The sequence below is a fragment of the Fundulus heteroclitus genome, chromosome 5, assembly GCF_011125445.2.
Source record: "Fundulus heteroclitus isolate FHET01 chromosome 5, MU-UCD_Fhet_4.1, whole genome shotgun sequence".
Lineage (NCBI taxonomy): Eukaryota > Metazoa > Chordata > Actinopteri > Cyprinodontiformes > Fundulidae > Fundulus > Fundulus heteroclitus.
This window is the reverse complement of record NC_046365.1, coordinates 22,759,414-22,783,589: the sequence shown is the minus strand read 5'-3', so window position 1 is coordinate 22,783,589 and position 24,176 is coordinate 22,759,414. Positions and strand designations below refer to the sequence as shown.

General features: G+C 41.4%; 1 protein-coding gene across 1 annotated transcript; it reads right to left on the bottom strand.

Annotated features, from left to right (window-relative positions):
• Nucleotides 1–3,481: 3,481 nt before the first annotated feature.
• bmerb1 (bMERB domain containing 1) lies at nt 3,482–23,603 on the bottom strand. Its single transcript, XM_012870154.3, has 6 exons — nt 23,301–23,603; nt 17,068–17,188; nt 11,632–11,705; nt 8,210–8,324; nt 5,301–5,383; nt 3,482–5,193 (listed from the first exon to the last, which is right to left on the bottom strand). The coding sequence occupies exons 1-6, from the start codon at nt 23,386–23,388 to the stop codon at nt 5,075–5,077; spliced, it is 600 nt and encodes a 199-aa protein (XP_012725608.1). The 5' UTR covers nt 23,389–23,603; the 3' UTR covers nt 3,482–5,074.
• Nucleotides 23,604–24,176: the final 573 nt, after the last annotated feature.

Sequence of the window (24,176 nt, the reverse complement as noted above, 5' to 3'; positions counted from 1 at the left end):
TGAGTTCTCAGTTATTCTCTGAAGACTTCAGGGGAACTTTATTCATTCGACCCGTTTTCCTTGAAGCTTTACGTTGTTATGAGTGTTTCGTTTACCTGTTCAACAGCTGTCTGAGTGATTCGTTGTCTCTACAGTCGTCTGCCCCTTTGTTCAGTTTTTTTTTTTTTTGTTTTTGTTTTTTAACTGCCTTGCTGCTCCTACGCTGGGTGGCAACAGTCAAATGATGTTGAAGCGACCAAAAAGAAGCGATTTAATAAAATTCACAAGCATCTGTTTGGTTTTGTACGTTTGTGTGTGTGTGTGTGTGTGTTCATGAATCGTATTCCAGGTGCGGCTGAATAAATTAGAATAGCGGCTGAGTTAATTTATTTACAGCGGTTCAATTAGGACGGTGGACTTCACGAGCTCAGCTAGGCTGGTTGTGTTTTCGGTGCTTTATTTCAGTTAATTAGGATGATTACAGCTTACAGATGATTAAAAGCCAACATTGAGTTGGTCAGAAAAGGGAGAATGCTATTTATTACGAGACTTTTAGTGCAGAAATGTGCTGCTGCCAATAATTGGATTCCATTTTGGTTTGGGAGTCCTTCTGCATAAATTACAGCATCAAAGCAGGGTGATATAGATGTCGGCGTGTGGCTCTGCTGGGATTTTCAGGACGCTCGTACTCCGGGTATTCTGAGGTTTCAAACGGACCATATGCAGCCCAGTCAGTCAGGAGATTCAACCAGCTTTTGGTACAGAGTGGGCCGGCACCAGGTCCAGATGGAAAATGAAATCGGCCTGAAGCTCGTCAGCAGAGGGAAGCATGAAGTGCTGTAAACGGTCCTGGTAGACGGTTGTGTTGATTGTAGACTTCAGGAAACCCAGCGGACCAGCAGCTGAGGCGGCGTCCCAAATCATCCTGACTGTGGAGACTTTGCAACTGGACTTAAAGCAACATGTCCTGTGCCTCTCCACTCTTAAATCAGACTCTGGGACACCGATTTCCTAGTGAAATGCAAAGTTTACTGGTACCGCTTTACAATACGGCTGAGGCTCCCCTTATAGTTGGATGTTAGATAGTTTTTTAGATAATTAATCTGTAAACACTTTGTTACGCATTCATACATGTTCATTATGCATTAATTAAAGGCGAGCAAGACACAAGACTAACCAGTTTGAACGTAAAAGGTAGTAACTTAGTCTGAAATGTTTAGTTTTAAGAAACTAGATGAAATGTATAGTTGAACAGATCATGCTCAGTATTTGGCAAGAAACACTCAGTTTTGTTTCTTGATTGCCCTTGATGCATAATAAACATAATAATGCGTTTATAAAGTTTATACAGATTAATAAATATATCTATAAACTACTTATCAGCCATCTATAAGGGGAGCCGTACTGTAAAGTGATACCAATTTGCTTTTCTCTTGACCACTTGGCCACAGTCCACTTCTTTTTCTCCTTGGCCCAGGTCAGACACTTTCAGCGCCTCCAGCTCAGTATTGATTTAACACTATGTGACAGACGTAATGACTGCTGTGTGTTGGTTCTGGAAGCGCTAAGTCCAGCTACAGTCCTCCACTGTGATGGATACCAACACACGATCCACACTCCGCTCAGTGCTGTAGATACTCCTGTTACTTGCTTGTGCAACTTTTCCTGATGCCCTTTTTCCATCCACTAAACTTTCTGTGAATATGCTGGGATATAGACAGCTTCTGTGTGGCTTTCCCTCCTTGTGGGAGACGTGAAACCAGCAGTATTCTCCCTAACCCTTTTTTAAAAAATTTTTTTTTTTTGTCAAGTTTAGAATTTTCCTTAGTAGCTGTGAGCCATAATCTTCAAAATGAAGAGAGTATTTGAAATGTATGATACTAATAAATGTTTAATTCGTTAAACTGAATTAAATGCACATTCTCATTTGTAGATACACTTGAGGACAAAAACGAAGCAGTGCGTTCTTGAAAGATGCTCTTTATTTAAACATATATTTACAAGTAGTTTCAGCTTATTTTCTGCCTGTTTGATTTCATCAGCAGGACTTTCATAGATTCACTACACTAACAGAACGCCAAGTTATCAGAAGAAACAAGTTATAGAGTTCAACAGTTTGCTTGACGCGAGTCACTAAAAGTCCTAAATACACTCGAGCATACACTAGTGGAGGCGTTCACAAGAGCTTCATTCCTTTCCTGGTGTTAATCATACAAATGCAAGATTAAATTTAAAGGATGCAACTTGTTTTGAGTGTTTGATGATCACCACAAATGAGGTTTTAATACCTGGTATCAGCTGGTTGTTGTTGATGGCTTTTACGGGTGACTCTGCAGATTGAGTAAGCGTGACGACAAGTGATTGGAGGCATTTAAAGACGTGGATCTGAATAAACCATAAACAACAAAATATTGACAGCAGACTTCATGCCAGTTAGCATTTCCGACTCGACCTTCCTCTCTGTGTTTAAATCAAATAAAAGCCCGGAGAGCAGGAGGACCCAGCATCATCGGCCGGGTTTTTTGTTTCAGTGGATTTACGTCTTTGAAAGGACGTTCAGGAAATCAGAGCTGCACATCACCTGGAAACTACTGTAGTAACCAGCCATTTGTAGTTATGGCCATGGAAACAAGGTTATTTATTTTATTCTTTTTAAATCTCTAAGAAAAGAAAAATTACCTTGATCACTTCAACAGTAATAAGTTGGTTAATGATTGCTGGTCCTCAAAGTAAAATTTTCATTTGAATCGGCTGCCAGCAAGACTATACTGATGGGGTTAATTAACCAACAATATTGACTTATGACATTAAATTCATATCATGAGATGGGGAGCAACATTATCTCAAGACAGTGACATTGTTCCAACAGGAGTTTCATTATCTTGAGAAAATTAAACTCAAACAAGCTGCACTGGTATCTGGATTCAATTCAAGCTTTCCTGACGAGACGCTCTTCGTTATGTTGAGATATTATTAAAATCAAGTTGAATAAATGAAGTGCACAAAGTGGATCATCAAGTCCATAAAGTTTATCACATTTTATTTATCCCACTGTTGTATAGTATGTGTGTGTTGGGATAAAGGGTGTCAAATTCACTGCATTACTAATATATTCTTTCCATATTTTTTCCATATTTGGGGTTAAATTCACCATTTGGGGCAGAAAGTCCAATATTCTGAGGACCGTGACATCGTAAAATTAATTTAACTGTGTCAATCAGAAAGTAGGTTGGGCTGCTGGAAGGAGGAGCCGCTCCGATCGTTCAGTATACAACGTGAATTTTCAGCAGCGCAGACGGAGCATCTGCATAGCGTAGCATAAGGAGTTACAGCTGCTGCATTTGACAGGCATTTGCGTAAACTTTGTAGCAGTGGAGCAGATGTGGGGTATATGTAGCATCTTCAGGTTAGGGTGTCACAGACTTCAACATTACATTATCAAATGCAAAGATAACCTGATTATACTCAAAATGCAAAGTGTTTATGTGATTATTAAATTTTGAGGGGTAATATTCTGTCCAATCCAGTGGAATGAGTGAATTACTTTGCTAAATCATGAAGTGATTCTCATTAGCCAGTTTTTTTGTAAAGCTGAGTTTCTAAAAATAAAATAAGATGAGGCCTCTTTACCACCAGAACTGTAAGAAATTGCTTAAATGAAACTTGTCTGGCAACACAAAGGAGCCTAATAGGGCTTAAACTGCAACACATCCTCCATTCAATCTATAAGAAAAAAAGTGTCTTGTAAGTGCCTCAAGAAATAACAATGAAGGTTGTGGAGCCTGGTCAAAGTCAGGAATCAATCCAACCAATCCAATGCTGATGGGGTAAAGATGCAAAACTGAAAACACTCCAATGTGGCTGAATTTCAACAATTCTGCAAAGAAGAGTGGACTAAAACTCCTCCACCACTATGATAAAGACTCATTTTTTGCAAATGCATGACGGCTGTAGTTGCTGCAAAGGGTGCAGTGAGTTATTACATTTAGGGGGCATTTGTTTTTCCACATCATTGAGACTTTTTCTCTTAATACAGAAATCATTATATGAAATCTGCTCTTTGTATTTACTCTGGTTAATCGGAAACATTTCAGCAGGACAAAGAAGAACGAAGACAGAAGAGGATTAATCTTTCCTACTGAAACAAGTTGAAACGAAACACTACGGCAAAGGAGCATAGATGATTTCATGACAAAACGAGCTCCGTTATCCTCCAACATTGAGATAAAACAGTTTTTGTGAGGAAAAAAAAAAAGCTCTTTAACAATCGAGACCATGAGATAAATAACTGATTATCTCAAGAGGAAGTTATTGGAATCGACGTTCATAGATGCTTAATAAACTCACCACAATAATTTTTGCAGACTGGCATGAAGTCTGATTGGATCCAGCATTCACACTGATGTATGCATTTTCACCCGGTCAGTTATTCTTACATGTGTTTGAACATTTCTAAGCTCTTTTTTATTTATTTTTTATTTGCTACTGCAGAGAATGTTCGCTTGTAAACTCCTTAATGTACAAAAGTATCCAACGCAAACTGACCTTTTAAACAATGGATAATGGACCAAATTTGCTCTTCAGAACCATTCAGCTTCACACACTGGGATAAATAGTAGGAAAAGAGAGTTTCTGAGCTCCTGAGAAGCAGAGATGCTCCGGATGAATGAAGGCTGATGCCATAAGTGAAGGGAGGCTTTGTGTTCATGTCACAGAACCCCAATTAATTATTGATGCAATGGATATTGTGCTTTTAGGGGTTTGTTTTCTCCAATCGGACACATCCCCACTTTAAGGGAACGCAATCCAGGAATGACCCGGTCTGCCTCTGCGTAAATACATCAACCGTACAGTTATCCGACTTTATTTACAGCTATGTTTAGTTCATGTACAGTCCTGGGAGATGATTATTTCCCCCCCCCCCCCCCTTGAGTACTGATCAGGGATCAGTCCCCCCACGCGCCTGCCGTTAGGAAATGGATCTGATTTCTGAACAGGCTTCAAGGGCGAGTGCCGCTCTCTGTGGGTGTCTGAGAAACAGGAAGTGACTGGTTCATGTGACGTGAGGGTTTGCGGCGGTCGTTACAGAGGTCGGTTACATCACAGCACACTGGGTGGCTCCGCAGCAGTCCTTGATGATGGCCGCTCCCGACTTGGTGATGAACGGCTTGTTGGGAGGCGGCTCTGGGATCTGTCGCTTGGGCTTTGGAGGATCTGTGTTAAAATTTAAGAAAATAGAGGTCATAAGCAGTAGATTTTGGTCTCAATAAGACAGATTTATTTATTTATTTATTTATTTTTTTTTTGAAGCTCCAACTCACTCGCTGTTGCTTTGAGTTTCTGCTCCAGAGGCCTGAGCTTCAGCCGGAGGAACTCCGCCATCTCCTTGTCCTCCTCCTTCTCCCTGTGGAGCGACACGATCACATCTCTGAGAAACGTCAGCGTTTATCCGACCAGGCCGCTTATCTGTGACCCGGTCCGAGCTTTATCAAACATCGCAGAGCAAATCAGCAATTAGCTCTGACAGCAAGAACTCATTTAGCTCTGACAGCGTCTTCCAGAAGCATGTCGTTATGGTCACATAATGACAGTAAAGGTTATTGATTATTTTCTATGAGCAACGTCAAATCAGAATAACATTCTTCATGCAAAAAGTGTTGTGATGCAAAACAACTCCTAGAAGTAATTTTTTTTTTTTATTAATTACTGAACCTTGTTACCAACCTCTGCCACGGCAAGCCTCTGCTGCGTAAAATCAGACGAGTGGACTGCAAAGTCCCACATTTAACTGAAATCAACGCAAAAGCTGGGACACTTTTAGGATGTATCTATTCACGTTTTGGATGCTGACCCAGCATTAGGTGTCCATCTGTTAAAAATTAGTTTCGCCCTCTAATTTCTTTATAATGAAATCAAAAATGGATGTTTGTGGCCATCTGTGTTGTGCAGAGAATCTGGAGACAATCTGTCCGTTGCTGGGCCACAATCTTGCAGTTTTATTTGCCTTTGCTTCTTTTATCCTTGAAATCTTTTATGCAGGAAGACCAAGTGTTTTTTTTTTAACCTGGCTGTATTTATCTTTTGTTACCAAAATGTGTTTTTTGGATGGGGCTTTTGCTGAATTCAAACTCTGACATGCTATTTAAATGTTGACTGTACTAATTTAACTAATTAAAATCTCTGGCATAAATGGATGTGTAAATAATAGGTAAAATAAGGATTTGAGTTTTAAAAAGAGGTTACACCTGGATATCAAAACTTTTCGAGTATTGGAAGAAAATCCAAGAGAAAAAAAACAAGTTTTCTGGAGGTTCTTAAAGATGTCTGACATTTGAGTTATGTTACTGCAAAGGCACGGTCAGCCCTGTGCTTGTGTCTGGTTTGCAAACCAGACTGGTTAGCAGTCATCTAGTCAGGGTATGATGAGATAGAAGATCCTTCAGATGAACAGGGCCGGCCCACGATGGGCTTTAAATGCAATCAATCAATTAGGAAGATGTTTTCTGCAGCGAACCTGAAGCCATAACTGATCTAATAGGTTCATTCTCTCCCTCTCCCCAGTAATTATAGTCAGACAGTGACATTTCGACTTGGGCCGGGGCTTATGGAAGACCATAGGGGCTTGCCATTGAAAAGCATATTAAAATATTGGTTTGTGTTAGAAATGCATTTTTTACATTACATATATTTCTTGTGCTCTAGTGTAAAAATAATATCTAATATCACGTCTAAATAATTTAGTAGGCATTCAGCACACTGCTCTGGACTGGTTTAGGTCCTACCTGGCCAATCGATCTTTCTCTGTCAGCATTTCAAACACTGAATCCTCTTGCGCTCATTTATAATGTGGGGTCCCACAGGGCTCAATTTTAGGACCTCCACACTTTTCTTTATACTTATTGCCTTTAGGCGCCGTTCTCAGGAGAAATTAAACTCCTTCCCATTCCTATGCTGACGATTGTCAGCTCTTACTGCCCCTGAAGCAGGGCGACAGCTTCTGAGTGAAGGCCCCTGATGGACTGCCTGGAAGACATTAAAGTTTGGCTAGCCCTGAACATTTAAAATTTTAACAATAAGAAAACTGACTGTTTGGACCAAGTCGCTCCTGTGACCCTAGCACCGTTGATTTGGGACCCCTGACAGCATATTTTAAATGTAGTGTCACTGACTTGGGTTTTAAGTTAGAGAGTGGTTTTAAATTACATGGTCAGATCACAGCATTTGTCTGTCAGCCTGCACCAGGGCAGCTGTGGCTACTAACATAGCTCACCACCGTCAGGGTGTGAATGGGTGCGCTTTGGAGGTCATCAAGACTAGTTAAAAGCGCTATACAAGTACAAGCCATTTACCATTTGGTTCAAAACGCTGCTGCGCACCTTTAAACAGGTACTCCAACAACAGAGCATATTACCTCTATTCTGGCCTCACTCCATTGGCTCCCAGTACAGTTTAGAGTTCATTTTAAAATTCTTATTTTCGTTTTTTAAGTGTTTGAATGACCTAGCTCCACCATACCTCTCTGAGCTTCCTCATCCCTACTCGCTTATTAAAGAGGCTCCTTCACTGCCTACCTTTAAAACTCGCCTTAAACCCCACGATTATTCTCTGGCCTTTACCACTAGCGAGACGTAGTTTTCATTTTAAATTGATTTTTGATTTCTTTTAAGGGTTTTCGTGCATTATCTTTTTATCTTAAATGCATGGCTGTTTTTAAGTGCTTTATAAATAAAGATTGTATGGTATGGCAAGAACTAATTAAATGTTGGGTATTATTGCATCTCCTGTCACATTAACATATTTTCTTTACTTGTAAATTAGATGTTGTTTTTTTTAACTGTGGCTTGTGTTATTTTTACCTGAATAAACAGATGAATAAAAATCTTTCAACACCATTAAATTTATTGCTTAACAAAACTGGAGACGTGGCTGTAAATTTTTCCGTGCCGTGTGATTTTAAATAAATAAACGAAAACATCAGTTCTCTGCCTGAGCGCCAAAGATGAACAACAAGCACATCATTTCCCATTTTGTGAGAAATGTCCCTCCTATGCAGCTTACATGCACGGCATCTCATCCTGCATGTAATATCCAGACTTATCCATCACATCTCCTCGGTTTCCCCCGCCGTCCCGCCTGTGTGTGTCACCAGCCTGTAAGCCCAGCCGCACCAGCAGCTGTCTCTGAGAGACAAAATCCCGGATATTAACACTGCTCGTCGTCAGGCTTGTACCTTAATCTTTCCACCTCAGCGTCGTCCACCAGGAAATCCCTTTTCTGCACCAGTTTATGGATCTTCAGGATCAGCTCCTCCTCCCGCTGCTTCTGCTTCTTGTTCTTTTCTTTCTCTTTTGACAAACAAGACATTTGTGTCAATGACGGCGTGCAGACTACAGAGACGCCATCAGACAGATCCTCGATCCTCATTGATTATTTATGGCAAATAAGGCAGTAACTTCATTAAGGCAAAAAAAAAACAAGAGCTTGCTTTGTTTTTAGGGGGGAACTTGTTTTTGCCACATCTATTTTGGCCTTGTCTGACCTCCACGCGCCAGAGCAAAAAAATAGGAACACCTACATGCACGTATGCACATTCGCAGCTGAATCGGCAGGTTGTGTCAGGATTTAAAGAAAGAGAAATAAAAAGGAGTCATCTGGAAAGTGACTGCCCAAAGTGGGGCAGTGCAGCTGCAGAAAGCATCCCCACGGGGGCAGAGCGACATGAGGGGGGCACCACGCAGGGTGGGGGAGGCTCTCATTGTCCAGAGCTGAAATAACTGGATGCCAGAAGACCCCCCCCCCCCCCCCCCCCCCCCTCCAGCTCACCCAGCGCAATTCATCATCTGCCACTAAAATACAGCAAGCAAGAGGCCCCAGAGGATCATGGGAATGCCAGGCAAGGAGGAGGACTTCATTGTGTGTGACAGGCTGACCCTACAGGAGCAGCCGTGACAATCTAAAGATCGTTGATGGTAGAAATTTTACTTTAGATCATAAATTCACACTTATTTTTTGGAAGTCGAATATGTTTAAAGCATGACAACCACGAGGAAAATGAAAGGCGGTACAGATTAAACTTTTTTTTATTCATGACATAAAATAAATGAAAACCTGTAGATAGAGTAAAAGTTTGTGCTCTTTAATATTCATTTCTTTATTTAGCACTTTTTTTTTGTTGAAATCAGCAGGGGTTGATTGCCCAGGGTGTTTTTACTTGGAACAAAATCTCAATTCTGAAAAAAACATCTCTCTTTTATTTGCAGTGTGAACTTTTGGTACTTCAACAAAAGAAGAATTTATCACAAGCCAGACGGCATGTGCGCATCTTCACCGGATGCTCCGGTAAACGTGGCCCGCTCTCTCCTCGCTTTGAAGCGCGAACGCTGCATAAATCTGAGGCGCAGCTCTCGACCTTCGGCAGAAGCACAGACGCTCAGGGAAGGCCATGAAATCTTTTTTTTTTTTTTTTCCAGGAGAACAGAGTCATAGCAACTGTGACAGAAATAAAGCTGCGCTGGCCTGCGTACTGGGAGGCAGCTCGAATCAAATCCTGCAGCAGAGAGCGCTGCGTTATGTCGGGCCATCTGCATGAGCGCCTGGGCTGATGAGGATCATCAGAACAAGAGCAGATCCACTGAGAAGCGGGTCGAAAAGAAGAAACAGGGGGTAGAGATTACCTCTGTCTTGATTTCACATGCACACTGCAAAAACGGAACTAAAAATAAGTAAAATTTTCTTGAAATGAGTGTCTCTGTCCTTGATTTGAGCAGGTAAATAAGATTATCTGCCAATTGAAGGAGTCATTTTACCCCTATACTAAGATAATTAGACATAATGCACTTGAAATAAGTTGATGGAGATGAGCTCTTCCTATTTTAAGTGCAAAAATCTTATTCCATTGGCAGATTATCTTATTTACCTGCTCAAATAAAGTACAAATACATTCATTTCAAGAAAATGTTAACTTATTTTTCGTTACGTTTAGTCTGTTTTTTGCCGTGCACGTCTTGAGATTGCTGTAATCACTCATGGTCAGGCTGCTGGTAAACATGAGCATCCCGTCACGAATGCACGTTTTCAGCAGAGACTGTCAGCTGATTGGCCAATCCTCCCCGCCTGCTTTAAAATAAAAATGGACGTCACAAACGCGTGCCGTGGCGTGCGTCCTTGAATGCGGCACACAGGCAGCCTCTGACATGTGACCAGCAGCGCAGTGATGTACGTCCTCTCCCAGGAGACCTGCTCTCCTCCTGTTGCCTGGTTTTATCTCCCCTCGCTGCTTCGTGGACCGCATGTGTTACTATGGGAGATGCTGCTGACGTCAGAGAAGCGCTGCGCCGCGCTCAGGGTGCTCGAGTCCAGAGTTATGCCTATATTTGAGTTTTCTTCTTCTAATTTTAAAGCTATGTGATATTTTCCCCCCTGGATACGTGTTGCTTTTTCCCCTTATGAATATATGTGCTTTGATAATGCTCATCCAGAGAAACCTCCTTTCTCAATCCCTTGCAGAAGTACTTATTACCCTTTTTCACATTGTGCCCCATTACTACAGAGCATTTTACTGTAATTTTGTTTTCATCTGTAGAGCATAGCTGCAAAGGTGAAGAAAAGGGATGCACATTTTTTTTACCAATTAAAACCTGAAAACACGCTCAGCATTAGTACAAAGAATGGAGTCCATCTGTGTGCGAGAAGCGGTCAAGAGACCTGTAACTCTGAGGGAGCAACAGAGATCCACAGCTCAGGTGGAAACATCCAAACATCTGGCTTTTATTTTGCAGCAGCAAGAAGAAAGCCTTGTTGAGACGTCAACAGAAGTCTTGTTTAAATTTGGCTGAAGGCCGGAACTGTTTGACATGATAAACAATATATATATAGAACAATATATATATCCCCCCAACACACCATTGTCAAGCATGGTGGTGGCAGTGTAATGCTACAAGGACGCTTTAAATCAGCAGGGAAACGGATGCTGATCACAGCTCTTTCTCGTCGTCTTTAATTTGGAATTAGCAGCAGTTCCCCTGCAGCTCTACATTTAACAAAAACAACTTAAAAAGTACACGAGAAACGTGAATCACCGCAAAGAGAGTCAATGGGGAAATGGACGCAGCTAAACAGAGGGTGGTCCGGAGATAAAAGCCTGTTAGAGGCTGCAGAAGACCTGAGACTAAGGTGGAGGTTTAACCAGCAGCACATCCAGCCAGAGGATGTTGGTGTGTGAGGATGGCCTAGTCAAAGTCCAGTTCGGACCCTCTGGTTCCAATATGACTGATCTAGAGCTAAACATTTGTGTGGTGGTGCAAAGCCGGTGGAGAAACGGCACCACAAAAGACGTGCAGCTGTGATTTCGATTAAAGGTGGCCCTACAAAATACTCATGCTTTTCAGATTTTATCGGATAGATTATTTTAAAGCAATGTAATATGTATCTTCCACATTAAAATTACACATAAATTTGCACATAAATATGATTCAAGGGGCGTTGATACTTTTACAAGGAGTTGTAACTTTTTCCAGTGTTCACTTCAAATGAATCCTCTGTCCTTTGGTGTAATGTGTACTTCTTTTAAAAAGTATTATTTTGGTTCTGGACGTGATCAGTTCTTGGTTTATCTAAATTTGCTGCCTTTGCAGAAGTGTGCATAAACTGTACCTGATATGGAAACAATTTGTCTCAGCTCCTGCTTCAGGCTCATGATGTCTTTGCAGAGCTGTATGTCATCCATCCTGAGATTAAAAAAGAAAAAAGAAAAGAGAGACAGAACAATGAATCAACGGCTTCCGTCAGACTAAAGGCTCGCTGATATTATTAGCTCGGTATATTTTGGAAATCAGACTGAACTGAGTTCAGAGTGTCTTGTTTTATTCAGAGGATCCTGGAAATGTGCAAAGGAGAAGCTTTAGCAGAGACGATGTGGTCTGCACAATGTTCTGGATTAAAAGAAAAATACGTTTACAGGTTCAACAAGAGGCAAGAAATCATATTTTAAATGAAGGAGCAAAGGTGACTTCTGGATGATTTACTCTTGTCTCAACAGTTTTGTTCTTTTTCACCAAACAGATTTCACCAAGAGAGCATGAACCGATTGACAGAGATTAGTTGTTTTCTCTTTGACATTTAAACAATCTGTCAGGTGTTCCTCAATCGAGTTTGACTCAGCCTCAGGCATCTGTCATAAATCACAACTAAATATGAACGAGGAGAGACGAAGAAAAGAAAAAACAAAAATAAAGAGATCATGCCTTCGGAGAACTCTTTAACGCTCCCGCAGTGCTGACATCTCGCTGTCCCTCGGCTCGCTGACATCCTCCCCAGATTTACTTCATGCTGGGAGATCAGACCTATGACTCATCCTCACCCTCCCTCCTCTTCCTCCTCTTCTTCTTCTTCGACTTCTCACTGTCGCTCTGATTAACACCTCCCTCCCTCCCTTCACTGTTTTCCCTCACTTGCGCTGCCTTGTGTGTTTCACCCTTCAAACGCTATCTGTGGATTCCAGCCGCTTCTGTACGCTGACGCCCACTCAGAGTCATTTTTCCGGGGTTATCTGAAGTCATGCATCCGCAGAGCCGGACGTCAGCGGCTCCAAACAAGCCTTTAAGCAACAAACACGGTGGACAAAGCTCTATAACTTTTGTCCGCCGTTATCTGACATCTTAAGCATCGTGCTGCAGATGTCAGGTATGGTACCAAGTCACAAAAGATAGTTTTCAAGGTGGGGGCTTAGCTCTGAGGGAAAAACGAGTTTCCTCACATTTTCCTCCATGTCAAAAATGAATTCAGCCTTAGTTTAAACCCCATTTCACCTTCTTCATTGCAAAAAGGGAACTAAAAGTAAGACTTAGACTTAGACAACTTTATTGTCATTTTGTATGCACAAAGTGAGTGCTGAACGAAATTTCGTTTGCATACAGCTTGAAAAATCATGGTAAATTGCAGTAGATTTCAGGATAAAGATGCAGCAGTGGTTTATGTAAACACTTGAAATGTAAACAATGTAAAACTAAACAGTGCAAGGGAAAGTTCAGAGTCCCTTTTGTGGCTTCAGCAGTTCTAGCAGTTCAACAGTCTGATGGCAGCAGGGAAAAAGCTTTTGCAGAACCTGGAGGACCTACAGTGGATGCTGCGGAACCTCTTCCCAGATGGCAGTAGGGAGAACAGTCCATGGTGGGGGGGTGAGGGATCCCCGATGATGTTACAGGCTCGGGACACACAGCGCTGTGATGAGATGTCCTTGATGGAGGAAAGAGGAGCCCGGATGATCCCTTCTGCTGTCCTCACCACTCTCCTCACGTTCTTCCAGTCGGCGGCACTGCAGCCTCCACCCCACACAGTTAGACAGCTGGTCAGAATGCTCTCTATGGTGCTTCTGTAGAAGGACTTGAGGATGGGCGGGGGCAGGTGGGCTCCCTCATCCTCCGCAGGAAGTACAGTCTTTTCTGTGCCTTCTTCACCAGTGACGTGGTGTTCACAGACCAGGTGAGGTTATCTGTGATGTGCACCCCAAGGAACTAAGTACATTTTTCTTGAAATTTGTATATTTTTCCTTGATTTAAGCAGCGAAATAAGACTATTTGCCAATGGAAGAAGTATTTTTACCCCTACAATAAGATAATTAGATATCCTGCACTTGAAATAAGATGATAGACATGAATTGTTCTTATTTTAAGTGCAAAAATATCATTCCATTGGCAAATAGTCTTAGTTACCTGCTCAAATTAAGGAAAAAGACACTAATTTCAAGAAATTTTTATCTACTTTTAGTTCCTTTTTTTGCAATGTTGTTGCCTTCCTGTCGGAGCAGACTGGATTTGGGGTGCTATTGCACATTATTGTGGCGTAATTATTACTGTTTTTGTCAGCAGTAACGAATAGCTGTCAGAAACAGAAAGTTGAAGCCGTCTTTGGACAAAGAGGCAGAAGCGCTCGTAACTCTACAGCCATTAGATCGAAATAAATCCGGCTGCCTTGTATATAATATTTGTCTTAAGAGGGCTATTAAGGAAGAGAAGGGTAGAAACCACACTGAACATCTATCTAATGCTGCAATAGGAGACACCTGGCTGCTGGTGCACTTTCAGCCGCATCGCTCTCGTCCTCATCCACATTCTCGCACTTCATCAGTCGCGCTTTCTCCTGGCAATAATTGCTCGTCATCTTCATCTCTGCTTTATTCTCATCCATCTCCACTACGTTCGACTGGGAGTTGGATTTCTGCTGTTTTTCTTCCACAAAGAGGTAGATGAGACGATCAGCTGGGGGATGTCACTCTTCGGGTCTCTGCTGGATTTTCCTGTTTCTGGTTCTTTAAATCAGTCTTTCTACCGTTCTGTCTGTGCAGACAGGAGTTGGCCGGTTTCATCGCTCTCACTTCTTTGGCCTCAACTTGTCAGTTTCACAATTGTTTTTTTTTTTAACAATGGCTGCACATTCTGCTGTGCAACCCTCCAAACACTGGACATCAATAGAGATACTGTATATTCATGGCATTTTAGGGCTTGTTTTTATTTAGCCCAGAAAAAATGTGTTAAAAGCTGGTCAAGAATGTATTCTTAGATAAAAGTCAAGCTTGGTTGGCCCACTTGATCTACCCTAAAAGCTTTCATCTACCGATGACTGCACGGGACGTTTCCTCTCCTTTTTGCTTTTTAGCCACATTTTCATGTTCACGGCATCTCGCCCTTCAAAACCTGTTTAGAAGGCAAACACTTGAAAGCAAACAAGAAAGTCATGAATAGGGGTTTAAAACCTTTGCACGGTACCATTCTTCGTGTTTTGAGGAGGATCTTGAGAAGATGCTGGCTGAAGCTGATAGGAGAGCGTCATCCTCCACAGTGAAACAGATCCTGTACAAATTTGGGCACTACCTCAAAATTAACACAAAAAGCTGCAAATGTGCTCCAGGAAAAATACCTTTTTAGCAATTTCCTGTAGGTTAATGAAACTAATAACATTTTGGGATGTACAGGAACAACATCCTAGCTGCGAAGTACGGGGGTGGCAGCATCATGTTTTCAGGTTATTTTGCTGCAGGAGAGACTGGTGCACTTCACGAACTAGATGGCATCATGAGGAAATGTCAGAGCAACGTCTAACGACATCCGTCAGGAAGTCAAATGGGTCCTCCTAATAGACGTTGACCCAAATCGTGCCACCCAATTAGTTACAAACTGGCTTAAAGACAACAGAGTCCATGTTCTGCAGGAACTGTCATAAATCCCTGATCTTACCCCCAAAATTCATGCAAACTATTTGAGTAAACTGGTCAAGTGAAATGCCAGACGTTTGACCCAAGCCAAACAGTTTTAAAGGCAACTCTAAATACTAAGTATCTAAACTGCTGATGTTGAATAAACTTTTTTTTAAAAATCTGCCAAAACGGTTCTCTCTGTCTCTCTCATCATTCAGACATTTAACAAACAGAACTAATTTTATAGCCTCGTGAGACCATCCTGATCTCGTGAGCTTTCAAGGTTTCACTCGCAGATCAGTCTGGCTACTTTCCGTTAAAGAAAATTTGGAGCCGTTCACCAAACGAACGTCCAATCAGCGTTGGCTTTGAGGCGGGTTGAGGTGTGACGCAACGAGAAGCGCGACAGTTCAGTCTAAAGAACATGGCGGCTTCAGCCCACAGACATCATATACGTAGACGCGTCATAGGGCGCAGGTTCGCACGTCAACGTCACCGCCATATTGTATGTGGCAGAAAAAAGTTGAGTTCTGTTATTGTGAACGTGAATCAGAAAAGATGCCTCACTCCTGTGCTGCAATAAATACACACACACACACACGCATATATATATATATATATATATATATATATATATATATATATATATATATATATATATATATATATATGTGTGAGTGTGTGTGTGTGTGTGTGTGTTATGAATATAAGGATCAATTTGTTAAATCTAAACATTGTGGTCTTCATTGTTTCATAAAACCGTGTCACATGTGAACCTTTAGGAACAGACTTTTTGGGTGAGTATTAAAGAGGTAAAATTAATAATATAAGGAAAAAAAGTCCTAAAGTAAAAATAAACTAGCAAACACAGAAGTGATAATGTTATGATAAAAACATCATATTATGAGAATTAAGGGGGAACATTTCCAGAATAATCACAGTTTGCAGAATTATTTCACTCCTGGAGTAATAGGGCCAGGTTAGATTATTTTAATTATTTTTATTCTTTAGGAGAATAAATTCAGGAGAATGTAGCTAAAGGGATACGAAAATAAACTTGTAATATCACAAAAAAGAAATACTACGAATACAAAGTATATTCAGAGATTAAAGTCCCTCTGATACTGTTTAAGTGACTGAGTAACTGCAGATTTGCCACATTTAAGATGGCGGACGCTCTGACGCATCGCAGCATAGGCAGAACCCGCCCAATGACGCGTCTACTCTTATATTATGTCTATGGCTTCAGCCGATGAAACTAGCGTTAGCGTGGCTATCGAGCAAGTTTTATCGGAATTACAGAGTATTTCTTCACTGAAAGAAGAGCAAAACACTGCTCTGGAGGCTTTTCTCAGAGGAAAAGATGTTTTTGCTCTTCTCCCGACTGGTTTCGGCAAGAGCTTGTGGTTGTGTTTTCGTCGTCGCTGTTAGTACGTCATATGCTTCGTTGATCTGATTGGTTTATTTGGCCCGTCTATCACCAACATAGGCCAATCAGCTAACCAGTATTTTCGCCCCTTCCCAAAATTACTTCAACGGAAGGTTTCCAGATGGACATGCGGAGCAAATCCATCTGGCGGCGTCAGGTTACTAATTTTAAGCTCCCTGCCCTGAAACGGATGAAGGTTTGAGTTTGGTTCGATGTCGGACAGAGAGGAAAACAGCCAGGTATCCTTACCTAGATATTTACATAAAGTCTACCTGGGTTCAACTGTCTGTTACAAAACCCCAGCTCAGACTTGTTTCTGCCGGAGGGAAACATTCTCCTTGCGACAAGACGAAGCTCATTACCCCCCCGCTGAGGAGCACCGCAGGAACCGTTATGCCACTCTGCTGATGAACTGTTGCCACCTTCTGCTTACGGCGGCGTGAAAATAACACGGCGAAGGCGCACTCACATGAAGCGCAGCTCCGACTCCCTGCGCACCAGGACCTCCCGCAGGCGCTGGATGCGAGCCATCTCCACCTCGATCTCCTCCGGAGACATGGTGCTCTCCGCCATGGACACGTCCGAGTGACCTGGGAGGCAGAGACAGCAGCGGGGTGAAAAAAACGGACCGCTTACAGTGGGAATGGAAACAGAGAGGGACGCCATACATTTGGCCCGTTTTCTCGTTACTTTGAATGCAGTGTTATATGGAGGACCAAGTCTTCCATAATTAAAAATAAATACAGAAATAAATAAATGCTCAACAAATAACTAATTGGCACCAAAAATACAATACACAAATAAATGTAGGTAGAAATTAAATTATACAGTCAGACATAAATGTATATATATCTCTTTTAATTAGCTACTTTATTTATTAATTACTCATTTCTTTGTAGTTTTTATTTATTTCTTCCATGCTATTTATTTCTGCCTGTCCGTTTTACATTTCTGTATGCATTTCTGCCTCATTATGCAAATGAGGAAGGGGCGGGTCTTAAGGGGTAAACTTCTGCCCATTGGTTGGTTAGCATTTTACTGCATCCTTCGAATCTACATCACTTTTTCCCCGCCATAAAGCATTCCTCCTTTATTTAGCAATGTCGGACTCAGCAGTGAGACGTTCAGTGTCCGACCTCTTAAGGGAAGCTGCTAATAGATGGGAAGAATTAGAACGCTGTATGTTTGGGATCTGAAATGTTTTTCTGTGGTGCTTTAAATTTTTTTTTTAAATGCATACAGAAATGTAAAAAGGACAGGCAGAAATGTAAAACTGAAGAAGAAATAAATAGGGCAAAAAACTACGAAGAAAGAATAAAACAGACAAAAATATTATAACATGCACATAAATAAATAATAAAAAATAAGTTATTAATAAATAAAGTCGCCAATTAAAAGAGATATATACATTTATGTCTGACTGTATAATTTAATTTCTACTTACATTTATTTGTGTATTGTATTTTTGGTGCCAATTAATCGTGTGCATATCTATTTATTGAGCATTTATTTATTTCTGTATTTATTTTTAATTATGGAAGAATTGGTCCTCCATAATAATAGAGTAATTGCAGGAAAAAAAATAAAAGAAGCTCCAGTGACAGGACAGCAGCGTCTGATTCAGGATGACGTGTTTTTCCCTTCATTTCTGACTTTCACTTCTTGGAAACTTCGCAGTGATTTCAGCGACAGCGCCCTTCTCATGTGACGCGTGTTTTCACACAGCCTGAGAGGGTGAGATTTCTGGAGAGAGCAGCGTGTGTTTGTTTCTAAAGTTTTAATGATTTAGTCTGAAGGCGGGCTGAATAATCGTCCAGAAGTAATTGTTGTTATTGTTGCAGAAGGGGAGGAACCCCCCCTCAGTGCGAGCATCGATTTCACACACCATATCTGCCAATTATGTGCACAAACTGCAGCCTCTGGCGACAATCTTTGCAAACCACTTAATCCGCTGATCAATTTACTGACTTGCTGTAAATGCTCCAGGACCTGCAGCCACGAGCTCAAGCTGTGACCTTTCCAGCACGCAAACAACAGCACGGCTCTCAGGAAGCAGCCCATGTCTCGGTACCTGAGCTACAGCTGTAGCCTACGAAGCTTCCTGCTTTTCACCGGGATTTCATGTAATAGGATAAAAAAAAATAATCCATGATTTTAAGGTGGAGGAAAAAATATAGATGATTTAAAGGTAAACATTTGAAAAATGTGATCTGCATCAATGTTCGCCCCCTTTGCTCCGATACCCCTAAATTAATGGCAGCCAGCTGTCGCCAGAGGTCGCCTTGTTAGTAAAGAGAGTCAATCTCTTTTTAAATTATTCTCAGTGTAGTTGCAGTCGTTCTGTGAAGGTCTCAGAGGGTCGGTTGAGATCATTAGTTAACAAAAGGCTCACTGAAGTCCGTGGAACACAGCAGGCAGGTCAGTGGAGAAGTTTAAAGCAGGCTTAGGTCCTAAAAACAATATCAGTCATCAGAATGTAGACGTGGTTGTCCCCTGACAGGACGGGCAAGGAGAGCATTAATCAGAGAAGAAGCATGTTGTAACTCTGGAGGAGATGCAGAGGTCCACAGCTAGGCTGGGTAAAATGTTGTCAGAACACCAGTTTATTTGTTCTCTACGCCACAAATCAAAGAAATTCATAATAAGTCGTACTTTTCGGTTTGTCACAAACCATTGAAGGGGCCTTGCAAATGAACTGATGTGGAGAAGGTTCCCCCAGTTAGATGAAACCAAAACTGAACTTTTCAGACTACATGCAAAAAGCTGTGCGTGGGAAACCCAACACCCCACATAACCCTGAACACACCATCCTCATAGAGGACCGTTTTGGCTGAACCGTGCCCTGGGGGTGCCGTTCTCTAGCAAGGCCAGGGAGGCTGGTGAGAGTTGATGGGATGCAGCTTAATGCTGGTCTATCCAAGAGGAAAACCTGTCAACAGCAAACACACCCAGAGCTACTAAGGAAAGGTTTAGATTAAAGCAAATTAATTTGTTAGGATGACAAATGAATTCATGAAAATTAATGAAGAGCTAAATCCAGGTGAGAATCGGGAAAAGTATTTCAGAGTGTCCTTGATCTATGTTACAAGGAAGAGTGAACTGCTTCCAGCTGGACGCCCAAAGTCAACCAGACAGACACAAAGGCTGAGGCTTTGGCAGGGTTAGGCAGGGAAAGTCACATTTTTTATTTAAAATGTTTTTTACTATTTTGTTTTAAGGTTTGACTTATTACATTTCCTGGAGCTCATAGGCTAGCTTCCGCTAGCATTCATGGAAACCAAGCTTTGCTGATGTGGTTCGAGTGTGTTTTTACTGTTATAGCAAACTTTATTTCCATGAGGGTTTTATCCATTGATGGGATATTAATGTTTGTGTTTTCTGGTCCGCTCATTACGACCAAATGGAGCTTAAAGTTTTTTTAAATTAGCGCCAAATATACGCTAGCATAACGCTATTAGCTTCCCGGATAACATTAGTGCTACCACCGAGTAAACGCAACTTCGGTTCGTTTTAAACATAATGCTTCGTTTCACTCCGTCATTATTCAATAGTTCTATGAGCATTAATATGGAACATTAATGTTGATTTTAATGCTGTTTTGCATAACTTTAGGGTTAAGTTAACCCATCACTACAGCGCCCCTACCGTCCCAGAGGAATAATCGCATAAATACAATCAAGCGTCCTTAGGGTTACTGATTTTCATTGAGCAAATCATTCTTTTAAATGTAATTTTCTCAAATAATGTTTTGTTTAACTCAGGATCTGCATTGTGAATGGGTTGAAACACATACCAAATGTTGTTCTGAATTAGTTAAGCTAATTTAACCACATTCCACATTCTTTAAGATAAACTTTGGTTCTTTAACTTAGATCTGCAGTGAACCAGGATTGACTGAATTATAATGATGATGGTTTTCACCCATTTTATTTGTCCTTTCTTTTGTGTGTATATAGTTTCTTCCTGTTATCTTAATTTTGCTTAGTAGTTTTGATTAAGCTTCACCAGCCTAGTAGAGAGGATTTGTTGATTGAAATATAGAATTAATTCAGATAAACATAATTCTATAGCAATGTTCTCTGAATGTTCGTTTATTTCTGTTAATAAATTCTTGAACTTGAAGAGAGTTTGCTGTTAAAAGAACGCCAGTGCTCGAATCGTCCTAATATCAGCTGTTCGCAAACTCAGACAGAGACAAGGTTCGTTGGTGGCCCAAGATGGCATCCGAGGACAGCTTTTAGCTTAAATAATTTGCTGAGTTTCCCAGAAGCTGTAAGACCGTGATGATTCACATTACATTGCTGGGAATCCTAAATGACCGATGAGAACTGTAACAGCGGTTATAAAGGTGGTTCTACAAAGCATATGAAGATATGAATGTATGCCACAGAGATTAAACTACACACAGATTGACTCTATTTACATACGTAGTTTAGTGACTCCTGGAGGAAACTGGTTGAACTGGGGTTTATTTGGCTTGCTTCAGAGTAAAGGCAACTAAATACAAATGCATTAACACTTTTCAGACACATACTTACAAATTAATTATTATTCCACCCTTGGCCTACTGTAATCAATATTTCTTGTCGTTTAAGCTGTTTTTTTTTTGTTTTTTTTTGTTACTTCTGGAGTTTAGATGACTGTAAGGAAACCTGGTCAACAACAACACATCCGGACTATGCTGATTTGCGAGATTTTTCAAGTATTAAGGTTCACAAGTTTTGTTTTGTACTATTTCCACTGATAAATCACCTTTACAGAAACATTACATATTCTAGTGCTCTTGGGGGGCCTCTGTTGGTTTGGGGGCACCATAGCTGCTGCTTTGTATAATAATGCCTTGAGCCGGCTATAACTCCTCATGTTATAAAATGTTACATCTTTTTGTATTAAACCTTTAAAAGCATCCACCTGATCATGTGACCATTGCTATCATCGATCCTGGCTGTGAAGAACCCCCCCCACTATAACAGAAATACACTGATAAACAGCAACAGCTTCCATATAACTTAGTGAACAACCCATTTGTCCTGTTTTTCCTGAGTAAACAATCATGGTGGATCCACAGTTCATGCTGTAGCGCTGGAGGACCAGCTGGCCGGGCTCTGGAGTCTGTTTCTGCTCGTAGATGGAGCTGACTCACCACAGAAACGTCTGTGCAGGACGACTCAGTTTGTTTGTCTGTTTATGATCTCAGATCATCATCTGACGTGTCGGTAGATGATAAACACCGATGCCTGGTTAAAGTGAAAGCTAAAGTTTCTTGTTTTCTTTCTTTCCTCTCCCTTGCTAGAGGCCTTTTGTTTATTATCAGACAGACCAAACTGCAGTGAACCTATACTTTACCATTAAAGATGGCCAAACGGCCAATAAATGATACCCCAACAGTTTCCCCTCATATCTACAAAAGCACAAACGTCTATTAACCACCAACGGTTAAAGTAGTCTCATTTCACACTGAATTATTCAGGTTTATTTGTCCCTGTTTAATTAAAAGGGCGTGTTCCTTATCAGAGTCAAACTGCCCTGAAACTCTGCAGCAGCCCCACTGGGCTCCATAACATAGAAATGTCACCCGGCGCACGCCCCACTAACACATCCTGCAGTCACGCTGAATGCTCTGATGCTGCCAGCTGCTGCTGCTGGACCACCCCTCCCTCCATTTGGAGGAAAAAACCTGGTGAGCACAAACTACAATGTGCATTATTATTGTAGGGATAAAGAAACACAAATATAGAGCAACTCAGTTAAGATTTGGGTGAAATAACCACTGCATGGTAAGTGTTCTTCCTAGAATTTAGTATCTGGAAGTTTCCTCACACCTTGGTGAGTGGTCTCCATCAGGACCAACAGGGATCCATCTGAAACAGCATCTTCAGCTGGGATCCGTGTCATCGATCGCTCTTTACAGGTGTGGATTTTAGAGCAGGAGAAAAATCACTGAAACATCTCATGCGGTGTGACCAAACTGTGCATGCCTAAAGCCATTTTTGCTTCTTCTTTTTTTTTTTTTTTTTTCCCTGGTCCAGCTCAGTTCAAACATTCAAGTGACAGAAAAACAATTTAAAAAATTTATATTTCTTGTAGGTTTTAGCAGGGGAATTAAAAAAATAATCACAAAAACAAGTATTTAATCTACAATAAATTGCAGCTCATATCCGTATTTGTTAAATCAAAGCATCATGAGGTTGCATGGGGACGTTTTTTTTATTTTTTATTATTATGTTTTATTTGTAACGTCACGTCAATGAGAGCTGCTGTAAACCCTTGTTTAGTCTGCTGAGCCTGAGTCATCAGCACCATGCAAACTCTCCTCCTCAGCTCACAGTTACCAGCGTATCGATCTGAAACATGCACCGGGGACACGTCAAAGATTAACTGCTGCATGTTTGGTCTGTGCAATCATGAGTTTAAGTTGTAGGGTAGGAAAAAAAAAAACCCGTATGGGCTCTAACTCGTCCACAGCCGCCTATTGCCCGCCGTGGTCATCTGGGTAAGTAATAGGCCTTAATGGCACTAAAGCAGCGTCAGGCTGTCGATACATCAAAACCCTTCTGTGAGTCACGCTTTTAACTATTTCAGCGCTGCTCTCTGAACGCTGCTCATATTAAAACTATGAACTGGTCCAGCATTAAATTAAAGAAAAAAAAAAAAAGGAGCCCCGCGTTAAAACATCGCTCCATCCGGACGCGCGTTGCCCACCTTTGTCCGTCGTCCACGCCGTTTCCGACACGGCGCCGTAGCTCCGGAGCGCTCGCTCGGTGTCCGAGAAAGATTTCTTCATCTCCATGTTGGAGGCGAGAGGAAGGGAGGGGAAAGGAGAAAGATCCGGCGAAGCGAGTGAGAACCTTCGGGTGAAATCTGCCGCCTTCTCCGCTCTGTCTGCGCTCCTCCGGACGAGTCAGTGTGCAGCCGGTGGCAAGCGACCAGCGACCCGATGCGCCCAGAGCATCTTCAGCCGAGGCTTCTAATCCTGCTGGATGGAGGGGATGCAGGGAGCATGCGCAGTGCGGGCAGGGGATGTGGGGACCCGGGAGAGACGAACTAACGCTAGGATGATGGCGAAAGGTGATAAAAATAAAACAACTGGCTGACACGCAGTCACAGTGAAACACATTTGGGTTATTGGACAAAGTGCTTAGCAGATAAGGTTCACATGCAGGTCTGATCTTTTGCTTACGTTTCTCGGTAAACAGACAATATTAAAAAATAAATAAAAAATAAAAAAGAGAGAGAATGCCCCCCAAAAAAACATGGAGTCCAGTTAAACATTTCTGATGTGACCATTCCCCCTTTAGGGGAGGGGTGTCAAACTCATTTTTGTATTGGGCCACTTTGGTATCATGGAGTCATTAAAAGGGCCGGTTGATACTTTTGATTTCATAATTTCATTCCAGTTCACATAAAAGTGCAAAACATTTCACAGTGACGTAATATGAGCACCCTTAGGCGCAATTTAAACAGCTGATCTTCAAAAAAAAAGTTGATATTGGGGCGAGTTACACTTTAAACTCTCATCATTCTGCATCGCTATTTCTCTTTGGACATTTCTGGGTTGTTTTAAGGTGTTGTGGAAAA